The 23,580-nt window shown below is 38.5% G+C and overlaps 1 protein-coding gene across 2 annotated transcripts in view; it reads right to left on the reverse strand.

The window, feature by feature from the left end:
• FOCAD (focadhesin) overlaps nucleotides 1-23,580 on the reverse strand; it is a 94,315-nt gene that overhangs the window by 46,203 nt on the left and 24,532 nt on the right. For both annotated transcript variants that reach the window (XM_085326213.1, XM_085326212.1), the window contains 6 exons: nucleotides 21,000-21,101; nucleotides 15,707-15,911; nucleotides 14,493-14,699; nucleotides 13,954-14,041; nucleotides 13,173-13,375; nucleotides 9,597-9,854 (listed from right to left, as the gene is read on the reverse strand). In XM_085326213.1, the coding sequence (XP_085182339.1) occupies nucleotides 9,597-9,854; nucleotides 13,173-13,375; nucleotides 13,954-14,041; nucleotides 14,493-14,699; nucleotides 15,707-15,911; nucleotides 21,000-21,101 (1,063 nt within the window). The remainder of the gene's footprint in view (nucleotides 1-9,596; nucleotides 9,855-13,172; nucleotides 13,376-13,953; nucleotides 14,042-14,492; nucleotides 14,700-15,706; nucleotides 15,912-20,999; nucleotides 21,102-23,580) is intronic.

A 23,580-nucleotide genomic window follows, 5' to 3' on the forward strand; every position in this document is an offset into this window, starting at 1 on the left:
ATTACCACAAAACAAGTTGTTCTAATCCTGGCTTTTTATTAGTTTTCAGATAGGTGAGAGTAATCTTCCCAATTCTTAAAGTAATTTTTAGAAAAATTCTTTAGCTGAGAGTCTATTTTATATTACTTTGGTCTTTTTTATTTAATTTAATTTAATAGCCTGAACAACAGGCTATTAAGTGTTTGATAAAAAGAGCTGAGCTACACTCCTCATGCAAATAACGCCTTCCTTCCAAGCCCACTGAAACACATCCTTTCCTTTTGGTTTCAACATATTTTAATCTAAACAAGTTTTAAAATAGAGCACTGCAATTAGCAGGTAAAAGGCTTAATATTGTTATATGTAGTGTGATTGAATCACATGTTTTTTCTTCTCTTTCTTTGTAACACCTCAAAATTCTCAGTGTTAAAGGAACAATTTAATTCTTCTCTTCAAAGAAAAAAAAACATACAAGAAAGCTGAATCCCTGGCCCCAGTAAAGGGTGTAATCTAACATGATTACAGGGTGATATTTTAGACGATGGCAAAACTGTCAATTATTACCTTGAGCCAAAAGTTCACTTTGCACACTGCTCAGAAACAAGTACTACAAAAAAAAMCCTTTCAGTAGAAGCACAGGAAAATAAGCAAAACTGTAAGCCACCTCAGCTGCGAAAGAGACTGCAGTTCTACTGGACTGGCAAAATAGTCTCCTTGCAGCATAATATGTATGCTAACTTGCCCCAAATACCAACAAGTTAGGGCTATCACTTCCATTTATGCAGGTGAGAAATGGAAACAGAGAGGCTATGAGTAATTTATTCATAGTTGTACTAGAAGCAATAACAATTAAAAGCAATACTTCAAGGTTAGTATTTAATTTCCAATTGCCTCCGTGAAGTTTCTTCCTGTTCCTTTCAGAGCATTCCCTAGCCCCTCCCCAAGTGCACATACTTTCTAATTAGACACTCTCTAAATCATCCTGCTTAGTCTTGAACCTGTCTTTTTACCTCATGCTTTTTGTGAGGGAGACAGTGGTCTTCCCAGAGGAGACTTCATTCCTAAACCCAATCTCTAGAACAGAGCAGATATTACAATTTTGAGTTCTCAAACTCCAGAGAAGACTCCTAACACCCTTCCATAGGCTGCCAGCATGGTATTTGCATCCATTTTTCCCTGACAAGTAACATACCTCTTCATTCTTACACTCTCAAATTAACTCTTATGAAAACAAGTAAATTTCTTCTAGACCCCAAGTTCCTGTCACATCCATCATAGGAGAGCCTTGAGATGAGTATCTCTACCACCAAGGCCAAAGGAATGACTCAAAGAGCACAACCCACCTCACAGTATCACCACGGAACACAGCTTTACAGTAACTGAGGCACGGAGCTGCACACTTGGTCCTTACCTTCTCAGTAATCCTCTGCACTGCCTTTTCTTGTTTGTTCAAGATCTGTCTCCTTCTTTCACCTCATTTTACTCACATGGCTCATACTGCCATTTCAGGGATACGTACCTCGTGGGCCTACTCCTAGGCTTAAGTGAATTTATGCTCCTATCATGTGCCTTAATCAGCACATTCCTCCTAGCCTAAATGGTTTTCAAATGGCCGATGACACTTTAAAAACTGTTAAAATACTTTATTAGTCTTACACTATAAGGAGTATTCCTTGTTCCACAGATATTTCCTGAAATACAGAAGGGAGGGGGTGAAGTAACTAATTCCAAACTCATCAGCACATGGTGGAGTTTGATTAACATCAATTCTGGTCCCAGTTCCACTAATAACCTCCCTGCACTAAATCCAGGATATACTTGCATAGAGGACAATTATGCATGTCTGTACTGTCATCATAAATTATACATCATGTGAAATGTATATTAAGCTTCAGCAGGTGAAAAATAATGTAGTTTGGTACTACATTTTCTCAACAAACAAATATAAGAAGCTCCTTAAATTTTCCTTCCCACGTATCACCCATACCTTCCTTCCCTGATAATTTGCCTTTATCCTCCAGTTTGCAGTATCCCTCATTTGTAGTGATGCAAGTGTTTAGCATCACATTGCAAATTTCTTTAATCCCAACCATTTCAGTGACCCTATTAACAGCACTTCCATTGACAGAAGTGTACTAGCGGGAAAATACAGCACATGAACACATGGCTGTGTACGACAATTTCTTAAAATGATATTCAGAAACAGAAAAATAAACATGAATTCAAAAGATGAGATGTAATCATGGCCCTACCTTCTCTTCCCACTCCTGAACAGTAAGACCAACCTATGCACCATGCAAATATCAACATTCCCCAATCTACCCATGCCAAAAGGAAAACAGCAATGCCTAAGAGAAAGGATATTCAGTAGTACACAGGAAGAGTATTAAAACCAACTGCCCGATTAAATTAAATAGAGCCCAAAGGAAGATCTGAGGGTTAAAGGCTCAACATTTTCAATGTTAAAAATTCTCTTCTGGCAAGATAAACCGTAGGCAAAAGATCTGCACAGAAACTAAGTAAACGTCTGAAGTTAAGAAGTGTGGTAGGCAGATGCAGTTTTATTTCTAGGCATCTGCTGTAACTGGGTGCTAAGTCAAAAATAGATCACCTACTACTGAGCTACAGTTACTTAAATCTTTCACTAATTAAACAAGTGTCTATTCCTGCTATAAAGGTATAAATTCCAGTGAGAACCATGGACATCTCGTGCCTGCAGCGGGGCAATCACTGAAACCAGCACCGCCACTGTAAAGTCCCAAAGTTATCAGAGAAATCATTAGGTGCTTCTTTCCTGAGGGACACAGTGTTACGTAGTGTTGTGAACACAAGTCAACAGGGAAGAAATATCTTTTGATAACTAAAGTCAGCCAGAAAGGACAGCGTGAAGCAAGCAGGTGGTGGGAAGAGTCTCAGGTCTAAGAATCTCAGAACTTGGAGCTTTTTTCAAAAAAACATATCCATCCCCGACAAATGCTATCATTGGTTCACTCTATGCTGCACAAAAAGGTTAAATAAAACATCAGTAATAGAAACATCAGAAGTGTCACTAGAACGTACAAGCTCCTTATTCAATTTCTTTCCCACACACCTCTCCCCAAAACATCTTTTGCCAGACATCGGATCTTGTACTACTCCATCAGATCTTAAGCTAGTTCTCTACTCAAAAAGCTACTTCTTACATTTTTCCTCAGTTGTAGGTACAGTGGATTTTATTATTTTCACAGTTCTTAGTTAGGAAAGCATTCAAATCCTTAAAGGTCAGCTTCCCCAGCTCCAACTTTCCTCAGTTGTCAGAAGTTTATTCCAAGTCCTAAGTTTGCCTCTACTTTCTAGTTACAAAATTTATTCTGTATTAAACAGGAATTAAAAGAAAGTTTTCTATGAGATTTATGCTAACATCCTGTAAAGAGATGCTAAGCTCTATAGAGAATTCTAGGGAAAAAAAAGCACTTACTACTCTAAGGTCAATTATATATTTCTACAAAGATAATGTCCTTTTAAGTATACCTGTTCTGAATCACACATACTCAAATTACAAGTATACAATGAAACTGCTTCTTGCTTCCACCATATAATGGAAAAACAACACTGGCACTAATTTCTGTACAGATTTATATTAAATCTTTAAAAGTTTAACAGTTTCAAAAAGCCAGTACGAAAAAAAATCAGCTCTTGCTACATAGGAGCCTGCTCAGATGTCAGAGGAACCTGCTGCCCAGCAACAGTGTGGTCTGCAACCCTCCTCATCCCTGAGGATGCAACAGTTAGGTCAAGTCTCTCATCAGCAACCGAACAAAGGGGTTTGGGTTTTGTTTTGTTTTTAATAATGAATTATATCTCAAAATGATGTCCAGTTACCCTAACAGCCCTTCCTATAAAAGTAAGATTAAACATGTCAGGCAAAAAAAATGCAGTCTCATCAATAGGACTGACGGCTGTTCGCACCTCTGGCGATTTGTTGACTTTTTTTTTTTTAAGCTAAAGACAGTTACTGTTTTTAAAAAGCACAACATAAGAGAAGATAGTTAGTAAGAAGGAAGACCCTCTTTAAACTTCTTCTCTCCTATTCCTTCACATTTCCTTACATTTTATTGACAGGAAATTGTCTCCTATATAGTCCTTGTATCAGAACAAAGAATAAGAGAGAGCCAGAGAGCCAGAGAAGAGTAAACCAAACACGATGGTGTTCAAAAGGAAAAATTCATTTCAAACAACGTAATCCAAAAAACATATATGCTGTCCCCAAATTAAATTCTAAACACAGGGTGCCACTTTGTATTATCCATATCAGCTTTTCTTAGCTGGAATACATATCTCAGAGTTCTCTGGGGTCAATTTTAGCATTAAAGAGATGTTTTCGTTGCCCTATGCAAGCATCCAACCAAGAAGCACTAAAGGAAAGTCACTGGAATGAGCAGTGTTCTAGGTTTTACTTCTGGGAAACGTTGGGTTGAATTTTGAAGGCAGCATAGCACCAGCACAGTTTTCAGTAGGCAAGAAAGTGAAACGACCAGATTTTCAAAAGCATTCAGCATTCTAATATCCTGTGAGCAAGACAAGAAGTAATGAACAATAGGCACATTTCAAGAACTGTCCCCTTCACTGAAGTGCATAAATGAGAATATAAAACAACCAGGGTTTTCAAGGGTGCTCCTTGTTCTTCCTGAGACCAGTTTTTGTTCTCTGCAAAGTTTCACGTACTCCAGGGCCCTAACCAATAAACTTGTATCACTAACAATCTGTCCACAAGAAGAGACTATAATATAAACATCCCCCTACAGCAACTCTCCAAAATTCACATGATCAGACACAGAACAATACTATCAGACATCACTTGAGACATTTTTAAGCAAGCCAAATACAGTTCAATAGATTCTTAACCACGGTTTCACCTGAATAAAAACATTTTGCCTTTTGTTCTCCTATCCCCCTCTGTAAAGAACATAAAGTAGTAAATCTTCTGATAGATTTCCAGAAGGGTGTCATTTACCACCAAAATATTTCATTCCAGTAGCTGAAAGACCATAAAAGAATGAATGTTCTCTCAAGCCTCATAATCTTCTAATAATGGTAATAGATCTTGTGTTACTATTCACCAGTGACCTCTTAGTCAGACGATTTAATTTTTTCCCCTTGTAGCACGGCTGGTTTCACACAGGAAGTAATAACAGTTTTTGCACAACAAGACAATCCATCTGATTAAGACTGCATTAAGTCTTTCACGAACAGCATGTGTCAGCGCAGCCTCAGCAGTGATTCGATCAAAGACAGCCTAATAACATATGCACTACTCTTCATTCTTTGGCCTTTTAAAAAGATTTCTGGACTTTCTTCCAGAATGTTTCAGGCCACTACCCTGAAATGCATCTGCAAATATAATCGCTCATCTTGCATGACAAAAAGGCTTTCAGGCTGAAATACAACACACTACCACAGCAGGGTAGGAGGTACATACACAACACTCCTCCACAAGGCTTCAAGGAAAGGAAAAGAAAAGAAACAAAAACAGAATAAAGCCAGACCAATGTCTGCAAAAACAGATACTGCAATTATTTTTTGAACACCTAACAAGATTTTTGCAAGGTTCTATTAATTTATTACAAAGACTCTAGCCTCTGTACGAAAATATTATTCAGTGTAGAAACTCTGGTTTGTGAACTGCTCTTGTGGAGTTGCAATAGAGGAGAACAATAAAAGTCAGCATTGTAAAAACACAATCCCACTTTTGTTTCATCTTGAAACACAAGGTCAACAGATATCTTGGCATGGCAATCACTCCTAGCTTTTCAGCTCATTATCAACATGCTACAAGTACCAATCATCCAAAACATGAAGTAGCAGAATAGTAGTACAACTACTGTTTATCTGGATCACTAGAAAAAAAGAGATGACTCAGAATGCTATTGCTATACCTAACCACACAGTTAAGATGAGTTTCTCTTTCCTAACTCAGAAGACATTTTAAACATTGTTTTACCACTTGTATTTCTCATCTTTTGTAAGAGATCATTTATTTACATAGAACTAAGTAAAACAGAGAAGCAAGTAAAACATTTCCCAAAGTATGAATTTGCTCTGAATATGTTTTTGGTTACTCCATCACATTCCCCATTAAAGTCTGCTTTATCAAAGTAATCACTTACTTCCCCCATATATATGCTCCAGTGCTTCCTCCTCTTATTATTAACTACTTTCGCTGCAATAGAAAGACCAGAAAAGTTTTATATAATTCTTCTTACGTTAGAGAGCACCACACCTACAAGAAATAATATGATAACCTTTCATTGCAGTGCTTTGTTGCACTAAAAATCTCCTTGGAACCATTAAGCAGACTCAGAACTAGAACAGCTTGCTACAAAAGACAGTAGCTTCATGATCTCAAGTTCAATGGCCTGGACTGCAACCAGCCAGTAAGTCCTAGTTTTAAAAGTGTTTGGATATTTTGGGATAAAAATTGTCATTAGATGTTGCTTACTGAAAAGTATCAGGCCTCCTTCGGAGCACTTACTAAGTACTGAGAAGGGAATTATTACCCCAATCAAACACAATTCTTCTCTTACTCAGAATTTCCAAATGTTGCCTACCAGAATGACAGCTGTATTACTAAATATAAAATGGCTTTGTACCAGTAAAAAGAACATCTGAATTAAAATACTTCATATGCTCTGCAGCAGTCTTAAAGTCTACAATAAAATATCTTAAAGTCAACAATAATCCAAAATAAAGAGGAAAAACCTCACTGTTTACAGACCCTGCAAGCAAACCAAATATAACTGAGTTAGAGGATAACAATTAACCATGGTTTGAGTTTCATCTTTTGAACAAGAATTTCTAATTCACATAGACTTATGCTGATCTTTAGGAAATACATGACGATGCAAATTAAACTGCTCTTTATCACTGCATTTGAATGCAAGCAGTTTTTTCCAGTCATGGGAAGGAATTTCTCCACTACCTCAAGGACTTAGTTCTGAAGGAGACTCAAGATGCTGTGCCTGTTAATCTTATTTACTGTTGTGGGTACAAAAGCTTAAGCTTATAATAAACAGAACAAAACTAAGCAAATAAAGCCACTCATTTCATGCTGAAGACCAACAATTTCATGTTAAATTCTGCTCCTGTACCTGCCTAAAGCTTCTGCACACTCTGCTGACTTGCATTTAAATTTGTCCCTAAATCTGTAATCAAGTAAGTCAGTGGAGCTATTCCAATTTACTCAAACAAAATTCAAAAGAGAATCACTCCCTACAGCCACTGTTTAGGCCATTCTGCTCAGGTGCTGATATTACTTAATTTCTTTCATCAAGTTATTCTTTAACTGATTTTTAAATTGCATTTTGAACAACTACATAAAATAGTGAAGAAATAGAGCATTACACTTTCCCTCTTTTATGCCATGAAATATACCACTGATTCATCACACAACTCAATGAACTACTTCAGCAAACTGAATTAAAGACAGATAAAAACTGGAAATTCCAAGTAAAAAGTCTAGAGTTACCTTGGTGGTTTTTCACATGGCTAGCCTGTCACAAGAAAAAAATCGCGTTACTTTCAGCACTTTAGATCAGAACTGAAGAAAAGTTTCTCAGGAAAGGGCAGATGTACTTCTGTTGCAGATATCATGACATGCAGCCATAACTCATCCACACTTTCCCTTGATAATAATTAATTTATTTACACAGCCTACCACCTGTATCCCTGGTTATACACTATTTAGTGGACATGCTAAACTACTCAGAGTTGGGATATGCTGTTCATACTAGTTTTGAATTCAGACTTAAAGGAATGAATTTTCAAAAACAAAAAATACCCCTCCTCCCCCCMAAAAAAAGAAGAGATGTGTTCAACATCAGCTCAGTTTTGCTTTTACATTTAAGTTCAATTCATTTGCTCACTGCTGCCCTTGAACACATTAGATGCTTCTCATCTAAAATGGGGAAAGGAAGTTCTAATATTTATCATGCCAAAAAAGCTAAGTCAAAGTGTCTATTAGCTATCTCAATCTGTGTGTTTTATCTCAAGAAACAATTTCCTGCAGTTGGAGTAGGAAGTATATCCGGAAGACTAATCTCTGACTTTTGGCTTAAGATCACATTGCCACGATCTGGTCACAATATTCATTATTTGTAAACTTTACAGCATTCTCCTTCACTACACTAGAAGGCTCAGCACCTAAATAATGAAGTGCATATTCCGTAAGGCCTATTTTTTTCCCAACTCTTGGGCTATGGAGTATGTTACCTATTTGAAACAGAAGGCAATTGAAAAAGACTTAGGCAAATAAAGCTCATCTTTATGATACATCTGAAATTTGAAGCAACACTCTTCCTTCACCACATATTTTTATTTTACAGATGAGATCTATTTGACTGTTTCTGTATAATGCCTCCTGCACTTCCTGTTACTATTTCTAGGTTAAAAAGTCAAATACCTACATCTGTCTTTCAAGGTTATGCAGGTAGGTACAAACATACTGCCTAAATCCGACTTCATTTTAACACTGAAGCAGACAGAAAGACAGTACAGACATTCAGATATTTAAGGAGCAAGACTATACACATCAAGGCACAGAGCAGTCCTTCAGTAACCACAAAAGGACAGGGAGAATGGTTTATGAGGTCACCAAACTCCAGAAATCATTTAGTGGCCTCTTCTCAAATTTCTTGTGTTGTATTTTCACATTTATTTATTAATATCAGCAAATAAACCAGTCTTTTTTCCTAAGGCTGTATAACTAGAAAGTAACCAAAAAGGGAGATATAATCACTATTTTGCAGTAGATGACACACAAATATTCTATAATTAAAAGTCTCCGCTTGCCTCGCTGCTTGAAAGTTTCAAAAATACCCAGGTGAGCATATTGAAAATTCAGCTTGGATTTACCCTCCCAATGAATCAAAATATATTCTGTAACACTTTGCAGTTCTGTTAACAGCTTGCATTAAAGATCCAGGTTTTTACAAGGCTTATTAAAACCTCACTCTACCTTAAAGAAAAAACCCTTTTAAAGTCTGGAAAGGATCAAAGTCTGCTGGCATAATTGCAGCAAATCTGTGATGAGGTCAGAAAGTTCTCAATTCCTTATGCCATGACCCCAGATTAGACCACTGAGATCTAAACCACAGTCATGTTATGTCAGTTCTTTTCAGCTGAGTTACTCTGTGCTTGTTAATTCACAGCTTATAAACCTCCAGGTTTTGATACTTCTGAAGAACAAGTTCAAGATGGTAGCCTCTTGGTAAGGAACCAGAAAGTAAAGTAAGTAAATAAAAATCACAAATCTCAGAACATATCGAATGTAATCAATCTATCAAACATACATAAACCCAGGAGAATTCAGCTTCCCCGTGACAGTTTCTCTCTCTACCCTCCGAAAAACATATTCTTCTTCCTAATATTCCTCCACCCTAAAAGACTAGCAGTACTCCAGAGTTACTTCCCTCAGTCAGGATGGAATTTTAACTCTTCAGTTTCAATGTAGCTTTAACAATCTACAGTAAAAAAACCTGAAAAGTCATGATGTTTTCCATAAATCCATGTTACATATTGCCATTAATGTAATGGGCATTGATAGGGGAAGAACACAGAAATTAATTAAGATATGTTTTTACCTGAGAACAATCAGCCTTGGCTACTTCTGTAATGGTACTAAGTACATCACGAAGACTGTCTCCATTTTCTTGCACCAGGAGATAAGCCAGCAAAAGAAAAACATGACTAGGGACTTGAGTGGTAATAGGTAGCAGTGATTTCACTGAAAACAACCAGGCAGTAATTGCAGACTTCTCTTCCATAAGCTCCATGATCTTCCAGGTGGTATGCAACAAACTGTAAGTACTGGATATGGGGAGGAGGAGCTTGCAGGATATCTGAGGAAAGCAAAACACACGCACATAGAAAAAAAGAAGTACAGTACTATGAAAGAACAACAACAAAAAAACATAGCTAATAAAGTTTTGCCATCCAAAATAAGTCTTTTGTTGAGAGTCCCAGCTCAGTAATTGTAAAGAGTTAACTGAAACTGCAATATATTTCTTTGAAATCTTCTCTGAGAATTCTTATACTAAAGATGACTGAATATGTTGTTAATTTCCTAATCAGGAGTTCTTCCTTTGCTTGGTATCTGTCATTCCTGCTCCTGTGGATTAAGTACTGCTTCCTCACTAAAACAGAAACAGTAGAATGGGAGTACATTAAAAACTTCTGTTCCTGACAATAGCACATACATCACAATAATATCAGTTTCTCAACTATGTATTTTAGGAAAATTCCCTTAAGTTTTCACAGCACTCTATAAAAAACCTTGGCTTAAGTTAAACAAACATGAATCAACATTAACTGTTTCACTTCTCGGAACTCGGTGCTCCACAGGTGCAGTTATGGAAGATCAAGTTTGGAAGTAGGAAAGTAGTAAAACATCAATGAGAAGTCACAGTTTCTTCTGTGTCAGGTCTTTTATATATATAAAAATATAGGTATTTTTAAAAGCTCCTGTAAATGAACATGTAAGTTCAAAAATTTTTTTTATTAAAACAACAAAAACCTCATCCAAAACAAACCACTTTACTCTGTCCTACTAATTCTTTGTTTCGTCAGAGAATATGATTGAAATGTCTTGCCATTATCAAGACTATCTGACAGGCAGCGATAATCTTGCCATTATCAAGACTATACTTGACAGAATGCTTATATAAGAAGTAGGTCAACACAGCATTTGAAAAAAAGAGATCCTCAGATAAGATTAGAAGTGGAATTCAGACTTTGTCAGGTGCAGGGCCCATTCACCTTAGAATTACAAGGGAAGAGAGATTATCACTGAGTGGTAATAGCTGTTACGCATAGAACTGCACAGTTCCATTTTAATCATGTTGTTCAATGTAACATAAATTTATACTGTCTAATAGGAAGTATAATGCCCCTGTACTTTAGATGATCCTTTCTAAAATAGCATTTAATTTAGAATTAACTTATTCCAATATTTATTCTATTACAATTACTCTATGTGAAAAACTTAGCAACCTACAATACCATCTCTCTCATCGACAAGATCACTGAGCGTAAAAATCCCCCTCTGGGTACACACTTGTGAAATTGCCATGTATTGATACAACTATTTAAACTTTATCTAAGGACTTACAGTGGCAAAAGAAGAGCTTCACTATCTGCCTGACCCTACAAGATTGTAAGATTTGAAATGAAGATTAGACATTTACAGCCAATTTTTTCAAGGTTACAAAAAATTGGGGGGGGGGGAAGGTAGAATTGTTAGAGTCTGAAATATTAAGCTGGTATTTCCCATTCCTCATTGCTTCCCCAAGGTTTTGCCACACARTCATAATTCTTTCCTTTTATCTTTATTTGGCAGGCATGAAAAGAAGCTATCAACATATTTTTACTTTAGCACTACACCTCATTCCAGCCAGTTTGGTAGAAAATCTGAAGCTGTAAGCACAGAAAGATACATATAAATCCCTCAATGGCAAAGCAGTTGTTCAGATTAGCAATGTCCTAGTATTTTTCAAACCTTGTGAGTACAGGTGCAACAACTCCAACACCATCACCTTGAAGACAAAACACCGTAACTCAACTGTGTTTGCTCTTGAGTTATTCAAAGATTGCTCACTGTTCTCTGGAGACACGCTTGCTCTTCTTTCTTAGCAGTTAAAAGAGCAACAACTGTGTGATGAAAGTCTAAGTGAGCAAAATTCTTAGAGATGATATTCTTTTAGTACCTATCAAATTCTGCATCACAAATGACTGAACTCATGGGACCATTAAATAGGAATTCTCTATCTTTTTATCTTTCAATTAAGAACCAAAGTTTATCACACACTTCCTGCAAACAGTAACAAGGCAAAATGAGCATCGGCCTCTTCATTCTCATTGCCTCACACATATTACCAAAGATCTGTTACACTTCTTGCTACAAACTTCACAGATATGTGTGTCTTCCAATGAGCCAGAAGTTGTCAGGTTGTTGGAGAATCCTACTAAAACCAAGAGTTTTTCCAGCCTCAAGTAGCTAGCAAAAAAGGTTAAAGTTATCAGAAATTATTTAAACCCTTAATATAAAAGCTTTCTTGTAGAGAAAATACCAAATATTTTAATTACTATAGCAAAGTTGCCTTACAGAAAGCCAGTGTTATACCATATATTGTAATCTGTGTCCTGCAGCAACCTAACAATTTCATAAGCCATTAAACTACCTTCTCAAAACCCAGACAGCAACCTAAGGAAAGCCATGCCAAACACCGTCTTTGAGGTGTCTATCAAAAGAAGGCTTAAGAACATTTCAGCTATGCTGTTGTTCACAAAAGATCACAAACATTCAAAACTAAACTACTTTCTATCTTGATTTTAACTAGGCTTGTCACTTCTTTGTTGCAGTTGCTGTGTAGCTGGGCCAGTGACACTAAGAACACAAGACTCAAGTGCCTGGGACACTTGCTATTGAAATAAACCTCCACTGACAGTACAGGCTGCCCCTTGGCAAGTTATGTCAAGGGAAGGTGAGCACCTCTCCACCCTTGCAGGCAACCTAAAGCTCATTCTTTCAGAGCAGAACCAGTAAAGTCTCTTTAGTAGAGACTGAAATAACTATCTTTCATTAAGAGTGCAAATGGGCTTGCACTTTTACATTTACAAAAACAGAAAAATCAAGCTGGAGAGGGATTCTGGGACAATGAAACACAGCATAAAGTTGAACTGGCATCATTTCCTCTCCCCCTCCTCCCCCCAACCTCCATTTTTTTTTCTCCAAGCCATCTCATCAACATCCTCTCTAGTTTAGGTACCAGACAGGAAGAAGAAATATTTCAATTTATACAGTGCTAAGAATGCCTCGATCAAAAAGGACCTCTTGTCACCTCTCTTCAGAACAGATGGAACAGAAGGATGGTGGGCAGCTAAGAAGCATGTAAGTAAATAAAAAAATAAAAACAACAGAAAAAGCTCAGATGAAAATATCTATGGTAATTAGCTGAAAAACAATTAGTGGTGCTTTTAAGTGCTAACTCCTTTCTTCTCTTCAGAAGGAATGGTGGGTAGGGGCACATATGTTTCCATCAACTTTATCACACAAACAAGCTCACACACACACAGTCTTTCCTAGTCAGCTAGGCATAATGCACTGAAACTGCTGAACGCTTCCTATACCAAAAAAAGGAAAAGCCTAACTTAAGATTTACCAGTTCCTTTTTTTCCTTCACACCTTCTTGCCGTAATATTTCCAAAAGATTTATAGCCAACTGCTGCCTGGTAGTGCCAGAATCTTCCTCTGATAGGCAGTCCCCAACTGCTGTAGAAGATAAGATCTGTAACACAGGCATCACCAAAACGAGGGCTGTGGTTGGGATGTTCTGGGTTTCTGAACAGGAAAGGAGCTTGTAAGCTATTTAAGAAGGGGAAAAAAAATCAGATGGAAGAAGGAACCATCAGTTGTAATTTTAAGCACAAAACAAACATTTCTAGGAAACATTCTGATCAAGCAAAGTAATAGTCCCAAGAATTACAGTAAGGGCACACTAGAGTTAAAATACAAAACATTTTTTGGAAAAACTCCAAGTCTGTCTGGCCTTTACACCACAGCACCTCATACAGCAAGAAACATGATAGTGGAATATAGCAGTCTCTCTCCCTTTATTGAAATGACTGCAATGCGTTAACCAAAATTATTAGTCGAAAGTTGAACATTGTCAAGACTGCCATGCCTCAGCTCTTAAGATCTGTCAAAAGAAACCATTTAGGAGGCATGGATCTCAGCTGAGTATATCCTACTGTTAATAAAACAATGAAATATATGTAAGCTACAGGATAGTAGGGAGCTCAATAACATCCAAGTAAAAAGTCAGTACAGCAGGAAAATTTACTCTCGTCGCCACCATATTATACGTTTACTTTTTTCTTTAAACTGAAAGAAAGCAAGAGAGAGCCTTAGGAATGTGGATTCCTCTTTCACAGCAACTTTACCTAGACTCAAAACAGACTTTTGCTGACTTGCTGGTGTTTGCAGCAGCAGTAGTGCTAAACCAATTATGTACTGTTCCACTGGAAAAACCTGTGGAGGAAGAAAGAAAAAGATTCAAGTCTTCTTTATTTTTCATTGGGAATAAATGGAAATTGGCAGCAACTGAAACCATGAAAAGCATTACTTCATGTATCATAATGAATATACACACAGTAGCAATGCATGCAGCAAAGAAAATAATAATAGCAGTTCTCTTCTAATTGAGTAACTACAATATTCTGATTTGTTACTTTGTTCAAACCATTTTGGCTCAGTTTAATTTATACTCAGTATTTATCAGTTAGTCTTCTACTATGTAAGTTAATTACAGCTGCTGCCTTACAAAGGTTTTCAAACAAGGAGAAAAAAAGCACAAGCTTTCAAAACACCAGTAGTCATTTCCAGATAAATGCCACATACTGATGCCTTGAAATCTTAACAAGATATTCTTTCCACGTATTATTTCCAAGCAATTATTTTTGACTTTTCCATGAAATCATACCTCTTTTAAGAGCTCAAAGTGGTCCTCTATTAAGGAGATCACAGATGAGCATTCTCCTGTTACATTTAAACACACTTCACAGAAGCATAACAGTTGCAGACAAAATTGAGATAACTGGACTTTCCAAAACACAGGATAGCGCAGTAGGCTTAGGAATAGCTCTTGCAGAAAAAACAAGGCTTCAGTAACTTGAATCAAATCCTTAAGCTGTAAAGTAAAAAGATAGTTAAAAAAAAAACTGTTGTGGTTTTTATTTCTCCTTTCCTATCTATGAATCCTATCTAAATTCTCTCAAATTTAAAATTAGTTCAGTTAGGTATACAATCTTCCCATTACAAGTATTAACAAGACTTTGAAGGAACATCTAGAGACTAAATCCAGGAATCTCTTACCAACAGGTGAACTGTCATTTAATATTCACAAGTAAAATAAAGTACACATGAAAGAATAAAGAGATTTTTTTTAAATGACTGTTGAGAAAAATTCCCTGTTCCTGATGCATTCAACTTGGCTTTTGGGTTTCTCTCAGCTATTGCCAAGTAAAAATAAACTGCATGGGGATTTCATAGAGCAGGTAAGTAGGAAGGAAAAAAGTACACAGAGAGAACAACCAAGCTTGATCAATATCACAGTAAAGCATCAGAGCAGAGAAATGAACTCAGCCCCCAATCTAAAGCAGATAAAAAGACTAAGTCCCTAGCTCCCAGCAAATGTCACTGTTCAACTTAAAAGTACATTGGAAAACTACAGCATATTCTAAAAGTGATTAAGTTTTACCTTGAGATGCACTATCCCGGTTACAGCAAGACAGACAGGATTTATGCAGGAGCACACATACAAATGCTCCCCAAATAGCTTGTTTCATTTCTAATATTACATATGTCAAATTAAAAATTGCACGTTTTTGACAAAAAGACCACCACACACCAACATTCTGTCTCTCATATACATTTACTGTATATTTACAGAGGGTGTTAACGGCCAATAATTATTGTAAACATGTATTTCAGTTTACACCCTAATTGGCAGATTGGAGCACTTTAGGAGTTCTACCCTTCCCCAGGAAGAACTGGTATATTAGAATTCTGTACTACCAACAAATCAAGTCTTAGGAAATGGAAGACAGCATTGCATTTGCACACACAAAGGGCAACAATGACACTGTAATTTGTTTGATAAAGCAATATAAAAGGTGAGATCAGGCTACAACTCACCTGAAGGTTTGGAACCAAATCACACAGAAGTAGAATAATCTGGGATTCCAGCATAGAGGGTGCTTCCTTGTTCTTTGGACCATGTGGCTTAAGTAAGACCTTCAGTAGGCCCATTCTCAGCTCTGCATATTCACGTAACTGAGATGGTTCACAATACAGGTATCTTACAAATGGAGCCATTATACCAACACATGAGCTCTGTGCCCTGCAGTTCAAGAAAAAAGTTTACTGAGACTACTTTCCACTGAAAACTGAACAAGCAAAGAAAACCAAGTAATGTGACATTCCCTGAATTCAAAATAATTTACATGATGCAAAGATTTACAGAAAGTTTTTTTTAAAAGGCATTACTAAACCTCACAGGAAAAACTAGTTTGACTTACTAGCACCTTAGCACCTATCATGGTATCTTACATAGCAACTGTACAATGAAGTACATTGGCAAAAGATCCAGTATTTAAGCATGAATATCACCTTAATTTATACTTGTAGGTTACAATGACATTCTATATTTTATTCTTTTTCTTCTTATCAAGAAAGTTACTTTTCTTGCTGAATGCCATAAGAAGACATTGCACCATATTGAAGCAGTATTTGGACACCAACACTCAGAAATGCTGCTTTCATATAAAAAATCTCTTCTATTCCTTTCCAACTTTTGCCTACTGGTCTCAAACAACTGTATGGAGGAGCCATGAAACAGGAACTGCTTTAACCAACATTGGTTTTTGGAAAAGAACTCACCAGTTCTTTTGACTTGACTTTGTTAGGAACCCTGACTGCTCTTGAGAGTACGAAAAATAATCACATAAAGCTAATAGCTAATACATGAAAAAATATATTCAGAAACAAAACTGGGAATCTGTTTCCAACAAGGCATAGCCCTCTTGCAAAGCTTAAATAAAAAAAGTCAGCAACAGGGCTACAGCAATATTTTCTCAATCTAGAACTTCTTTCTACAGACACCCTTTGCACAAAAAGCAGCAACAAAATTTAAGACATCTGCCCTTTCAGCAAGAGAAACTGCTGTTTAAATTTAAAACAAGCCACCAGCAAAAAATCCAACGTTCACTCCATCAGTCAGGTATCTGACAAGACTTCAGGAATCCCAGATTTAGCAGCTGAGTGGAGGAACAAGTCTGCAAATTACATGTAAAAAATATTCTGATTGGACAAAATATAAATCTGCTTGAAATTCTTACTATTGAGCATATAGCCTAGGCCCACTAGAAATTAGACAGATGAATAAATAATCTTGTTTTATCTATTTTCAGCAATGATATAAAATTCAATTTCACTGTACTATTACTTTGTCCAATTGTACTTGTCTTCCAGAAAACAGCAAACAAAGATTCTTTTATATGAAATGCATAAACAGGGTTGTAAAAAAAATCATCAAAAGATTAGATTGTAAGGTTGCTATAACACTTCGTATCTTGCATTTCAACTTCACAGAACAAGTTCCTTAGAGATAACTATGGATGTTGAAGTTGTTGGTAGCTTGGACATCTTAGAAAATCACAGAATAGCTGAGTTGGAAGGGACCTCTGGAAATAATCCAGTCCACTCCTCCCCACCACCATTCAAAGCAGGGTCAGTTACAGCCAGTTGTCCAGGACAGTTTTCAATGTCTCCAAGGACAGACACTCCATTACCTCTCTGGGCAACCTCTTTCATTGCTCAACCACCCTGACAACCACCCAAAAAGCAGTAAGAATTGTTATCTTATGTTCAGGTGAAATTTCCTCTGTTTGTTTGTGACCATTGCTTCTTGTCCTGTCACCAAGCATTACTGCAAAGAATCTGACTCCATCTTCTTTACGCTCTCCCACTAGGTGTTTATTACAAAAATGGATAATAATATCCCCCCAAGCCTTTTCTTATCCAGCCTGAACAGTCCCAGTTTCAGCCTTTCCTCCTACGATAGATGCTTCAGTCCATTCATCATCTCTGTGGCTCCTCACTTGATTCACTGCAGTAGATTTTCATCTCTCATACTGCGCAGCCCAGACTTCGACCCAGCACCCCAGATGCCAAGGAGAGGGGAGGGAATGATCTCCTCCCTTGACTGGTCAGCAGAAGGCTGTTGGCCTTTGCACCTTTGCCACAAGGGCACATTGCTGGCTTATGGTCATTTTGTTGTCCAGCAGGACCCAGCTGTTTCTGCAATGAGGCTCCCCAGCTAGTAGGCCCCCAGCATTTACTGGTACATGGACTTAACTGCCCCACGTGCAGGAGTTGGCACTTGTTCAACTTCATGAGGTTCTTCTGTATATTTCTCCAGCCTATTGAGGTCCCCTGAATGGCAACACAACCATCTGCTCTGTAAACCACTTGTCCCAGTTTTGTATCATCAGCAAACCTGCTGAGGGTGCACTCTTCCTCATTATTGAGGTCTTTAATGAAGATGCTCAACTATATGGGCCTCAGCATCTACGCCTTGTGTATACCACTGGCCTCTAGACAGACTTTGTGCTGCTGATCACAACCCTCTCAGCTTGGTAGTTCAGCCCATTTTCAGTCCACATCATCATCTACTGATCTAGCTCATTCTTCACCATTTTGTCTATGAGATCTTATGGGAGACAATGTCAAAAGCCTTAGTAAAGTCAARACAAACAATCCACTACACTGTCCTCCTCCACTGGGCCAGTCTTCTCATCGTAGCAGGCTATGAGATTACTTAAGTACTATTTCACCTTTGTAAATCTGTGCTGAGTACTCCTCTGATAACCTTCTTGTCTTTCATGTGTTTGGAAGTGGTTTTCACGATTATTTGCTCTATCACCTTCAAGATGAGGCTGAAAGGCCTTTAGTTCCCTAGATGATCCTTCTTGAAGACAGGAGTGACATTTACTCTCCTTCAGTCCTCAAGAAATCACCCCCAATCGCTAAGACCTTTCAAAGAGACAGAGAGCAGCCTTATTGACATCAGCCAGCTCCCTCAGCACTTGTGGGCACATTGCATCGGTGCCTATGAACTTGTGTATGTCCAGTTTGTTCAAGTATTCCCTAAACTGACCCTCCTCTACCAAGAATAAGTGCTTGCTCCAGACTTCTGCTCTCATCTCTTGAATCTGCCTGTGATTCCTGAAAGCTGGTCTCACCAGTAAAAAACAAGGTGAGAAAGATATTCAGAATCTTTGCTTTTTCTGTGTCCTTTGTGATCAAAGCCCCTGTTCCATTCACAGTGGGCAGTGGGTCCACAATTTCCCTAGTCTTCCTTTTGCAGCTTATGTGACTGTAGAAAACCTTCTTTTTATCTTTCATGTCCCTCAGCAGATGCAAATACAAGTGTTTGGCTTTCCTAACTCCATCTCCCTTGGATGGTGTCTATATTCGTCTTGGGTTACTTGTCCCTTCTTCTACCTCCTATCTGCTTCCTCTTTCTATTTGACTTCAATCAAGAGAAATTTTTTCATGCATGCAGGTCTCCTGCTGCCTTTACTTGATTCCTGCTTGTTGGGACAAACTGTCTTGTGCTTGAATTCACTAACCAGCTCTTTCTGAGCCCACTTCCCCCCAGGGTCATACCCCACAGGATTCTTCCAGCAGATCTCTGAATAGTCCAAAGTCTGCTTTCCCAAAATCCAGAGTTGTAATCTTGCCCTGTCTTCTGTCAGGATCCGTAACTTCACTGTCTTATGCTTACTGCAGCCAAGACTGCCTCCAGCCTTCACATTCCTGACCAGTCCTTCCTTTTTTCAATAAGTATCAGGTTCAACAAAGCATCTTCCCTCATCAGTTCCTCAGCCACCTGTGCCAGGAAGTTGTCAATGCATTCCAGAAAGTTCCTGGTTTGCTTCTGTTCTGCTGTGTTGCCCCTCCACTAGATACCAGGACTGTTCAAAACCCCTAAAATGGCCAGGACCTGTGAAAGTGAAGTTTCTTCCACCTGTCTGGAGAAGACTCAACTGCTTCTTGTTTTTGATCATGCGATCTGCAGCAGACATCCACCATAGTTTCAGTCATGTTGGGCTGCCCACTAATGCTGGCTCACAAGCTCTCAACTGGCCCCTCACCATCCCCAGGCAGAGTTCCAGATATTCCCACTGCTCTCCCACATAGAGGGCAACTTCCAACCCCTCACTGTCCTGGCCTGTCCTTCCTAAAAAACTTGTAGCCATCCATGGCAATGTTCCAACTCTGTGAGCTATCCACCACACCTCCATGATCCCAATGAGATTGCAGGTATAACTGCAGACTTCTTATTCCTCTGATTTGTTCCCTCTGCTGCATACATTAGTGTATAGGCACTTCAGAGAGACACCTCAGTACGCTCATTTCCCCCAAAAGGCACAAGAACTTTCCCCTTAATGTGGTCCCACTGCTGCTTCCTTTTTTTTTTTTTTACATACATATGCTTGGGGTGATTCTACTTCAGCTACGTCTGGTTGATTAAGAGGTACCTTCTGTTCACATCACCCATTGCTTACAAACTTCATCCACCACTTCCTCACTCGATCATTGGTCATTTTGTCCCTCCTGTGTGGCTTCTAGTTTAAACCCCTCCTTATACGAGGCTAGGCAGCCTGTATCATGTGGATTGTTTCTTGTTAAAGAATATCTTATGTTAAGACTGTACCTTTTTTCCTTTTAAAAAAAAAATCAGGAAGAATACCTCATATCTAAAGACATCATACTTTAATAAACAGACAAATAGATCTCATCTTCTGTTTTCTCTGTATCATCCTCCATTTTGCATGATAAGTTGTACGTGCTTAGCAGTCTTTTCTTTAACTAAGAAGCCAAAATCTTGACAATACAGATAATTTTTATACTTGTAAAACTCCACTGGCCAACATATAAAAGAGAAGATTCTTTCTGGTGGGATTAGTAAGCTGTTTTTTCATATCATAGCTCAGTAGCCACAAAATCTGACATACACTGGGGATCACTCTTCTAAAGTTACTAGGTTTCTGTTTTTATGTGCTTACAAAGTAAAAGACATTAATAAAAAGATTTAGTCAAAAATGACTTCTTTCAAAAAATTTCCACACTATAAATTTTCCACAATTTTTCCCATACATAAAAAATAAACATAGAAAAGTTACGAAAAAATACATATTCTTTTTTCCAGATCTTAAAACATATATCCTAGCATTTAATTATGATTCCATTGTGCAATTCAAGGGCTAAAAATTAAGTTTTAAATTTATTTTTTTCTAAAGATGCAATTCTTATCATTCACAGATTTTTCTCAATCATTGTAGCCACTTTCAAGAACAAATTACAATGATACGATTTAGTTATATCTACTTACTGCTTTTTGTAGGATTGCCTGTTTATTTACCTGTCTGGACACTGCTGGAAAAATGTTGTTATCTGCTGTAAGAGAATTGGCCAGCAATCAGGTCTGTTTTCAAGCACAGTGATTAATGGATGAGGAGTGTTTCTGAAAAACAGCAAAATCACATTTGGATTTGTAATGCAGAAAGCGAGTGTGCAACTAACCACAAATAAGAGCAGGAACACACAATTTAACCCTCTGCCAATATTAACCCCATTATCAGCTTTGCTAAGACTATTATGTGATAAAAGGACAACATTTTATAGGATCTTTGGGAAATAAAATCAAATTCCATTGCTTATTCAGAAAGTCTGGCTACACATCAATTTTTTCTTTTTTAATAAACACCTAAGCATGGCCTGATGTGATGTCACTGATCGCTACACTGGGCTGGCCATTTTTAAAAATCCAGTTCTTCATTCAAACGTGGAAAACAGATATCTGAATGTTTAAATTCCAGAATGAAAATTTGTAGGTAGCAGTGAGCAGACTTCCCAACTGCAGATGACTCTCACAGCTATGCTACACTGCATACTCGGCTTGGAAAGTCTTCCTCAAGCAGCCTTACTAATCTCATCTTTAAGTCCATCATTCATATTGAAAGCTTCATAAAAGGTTATATGAAGCAATTAGTGCAGATATAACAAGTATAGCCACTGATGAAGCTATAACATGTTTGACAACAAGCTTCAGAAATAGGTAGTAATATAGCAAGCTACTGCTATATTGACAAAATGAAACAAGAATAGATGAGCCAGCATGGCAAGTTATCAAACTAATCACACAAAGTTAAGATATTAGCCCACTTAGACTGAGAAGCCATAGGTACTTCACTGAGATATTCACTGAGATACAATAACAGATTTAAACAATAATACACCTATTTTCTCACATACAAATAAGAAAAATTCGTACATGAAGAAAGCCTAAAGATTAAAAGCTACAGGGGAAAATAGAGAGCACTAATTAATCAGAAATCACATAATCATTATGTAAAAGCTCCAGATAGTACCTACAGAATCATTTGACACAGAATGATATATTCCACCCTTCAGTCTAGAGTTTTTTAAAAACAAGTACAGGTTTCCCATCCGTGAAGCTAACCAGTGATTGTTCCTCAGAGCTACCACTTTAAATCTGCTCCCATTTTATTATTTATTTATTTATTTAGACTTTCATGCATGTGAGCTGTCTCACTCACAGAATAGCAGATCATAGAATAAGTAAGGTTGGAAGGGACCTCTGGAGATCATCTAGTCCGATCTCCACGCTCAAACAGGGTCACCTACAGCATGTTAGACAGGGTTGCATCCAGGTGGGTCTTGAAGATCTCCAGAGGAGGAGACTCCACAGCCTCTCTGGGCAACCTGTGCCAGTGCTYTGTCACTCTCACAGGGAAGAAATTCCCCCTCACGCTCAGGCGGAACTTCCTGTGGTTCAATTTCTGCCCATTGCTTCTTGTCCTGTCACACGGGACAACTGAAAAGAGTTTGTCCCTGTCCCCTTGACACCCTCCCTTCAGGTACTTGTACACATTGACAAGATCCCCCCTCAAGTCTTCTCTTCCCCAGGCTAAACAGGCCCAGCTCTCGCAGCTGTTCCTCCTAGGGCAGGTGCTCCAGCCCTCTGATCATCCTCATAGCCCTACGCTGGACTCTCTCCAGTAGCTCCATGTTTCTCTTGTACTGGGGAGCCCAGAACTGGACACAGTACTCGAGATGAGGCCTCCCCAGGGCTGAGGAGAGGGGCAGGATCACCTCCCTCAACCTGCCGGCAACACTCTTCCCAATGCACCCCAGGACATCATAGGCCTTCCTGGCCACAAGGGCACATTGCTGGCTCATGGTCGACTTGTCATCCACCAGCACTCCCAGGGCCTTCCCTGCAAAGCTGCTCTCCAGAAGGTCATCCCCCAGCCTGTACTGGTACATGGAGTTAAATCCTCCCTAAGAGCAGGACTCTGCACTTGCCCTTGTTGAACCTCAGGAGGTTCCTCTCTGCCCAGCTCTCCAGCCTGTCCAGGTCTCTCTGAATGGCAGCACAGCCCTCAGGGGTATCAGCCACTCCTCCCAGCTTGGTAGCATCAGCAAACTTGCTGAGGAGGCACTCTGTCCCCTCATCCAGGTCACTGATGAAGAAGTTGAACAGGATGGGACCCAGTCCTGATCCCTGGGGGACGCCACTAGCCACAGTTCTCCAACTGGACTCCACACTGCTGATGACAATCCTCTGAGCCAGGTTGTCCTTTCAGCCAGTTCTCAATCCACCTCACTCTACACTTGTCTAACCCACACTTCCTGAGCTTCTCTAGGAGGATGTTCTGGGAGACAGTGTCAAAAGCCTTGCTGAAGTCAAGGTACACAATGTCCACTGCTCTTCCCTCATCTACCCAGACAGTCATTCCATCACAGAAGGCTATCAGATTGGTTAAGCAGGATTTCCCCTTGGTGAATCCATGCTGACTACTCCTGATCACCTTCTTCTCCTACATATGCCTGGAGATGACTTCCAGAATGAGCTGTTCCACCACCTTCCTAGGGATGGAGGTGAGCCTGACTGGCCTGTAGTTGCCTGGGTCCTTCTT

This window comes from Rhea americana, unplaced genomic scaffold (genome assembly GCF_003343005.1).
Source record: "Rhea americana isolate MKP2758 unplaced genomic scaffold, rheAme1 scaffold_129, whole genome shotgun sequence".
Taxonomy (NCBI): domain Eukaryota; kingdom Metazoa; phylum Chordata; class Aves; order Rheiformes; family Rheidae; genus Rhea; species Rhea americana.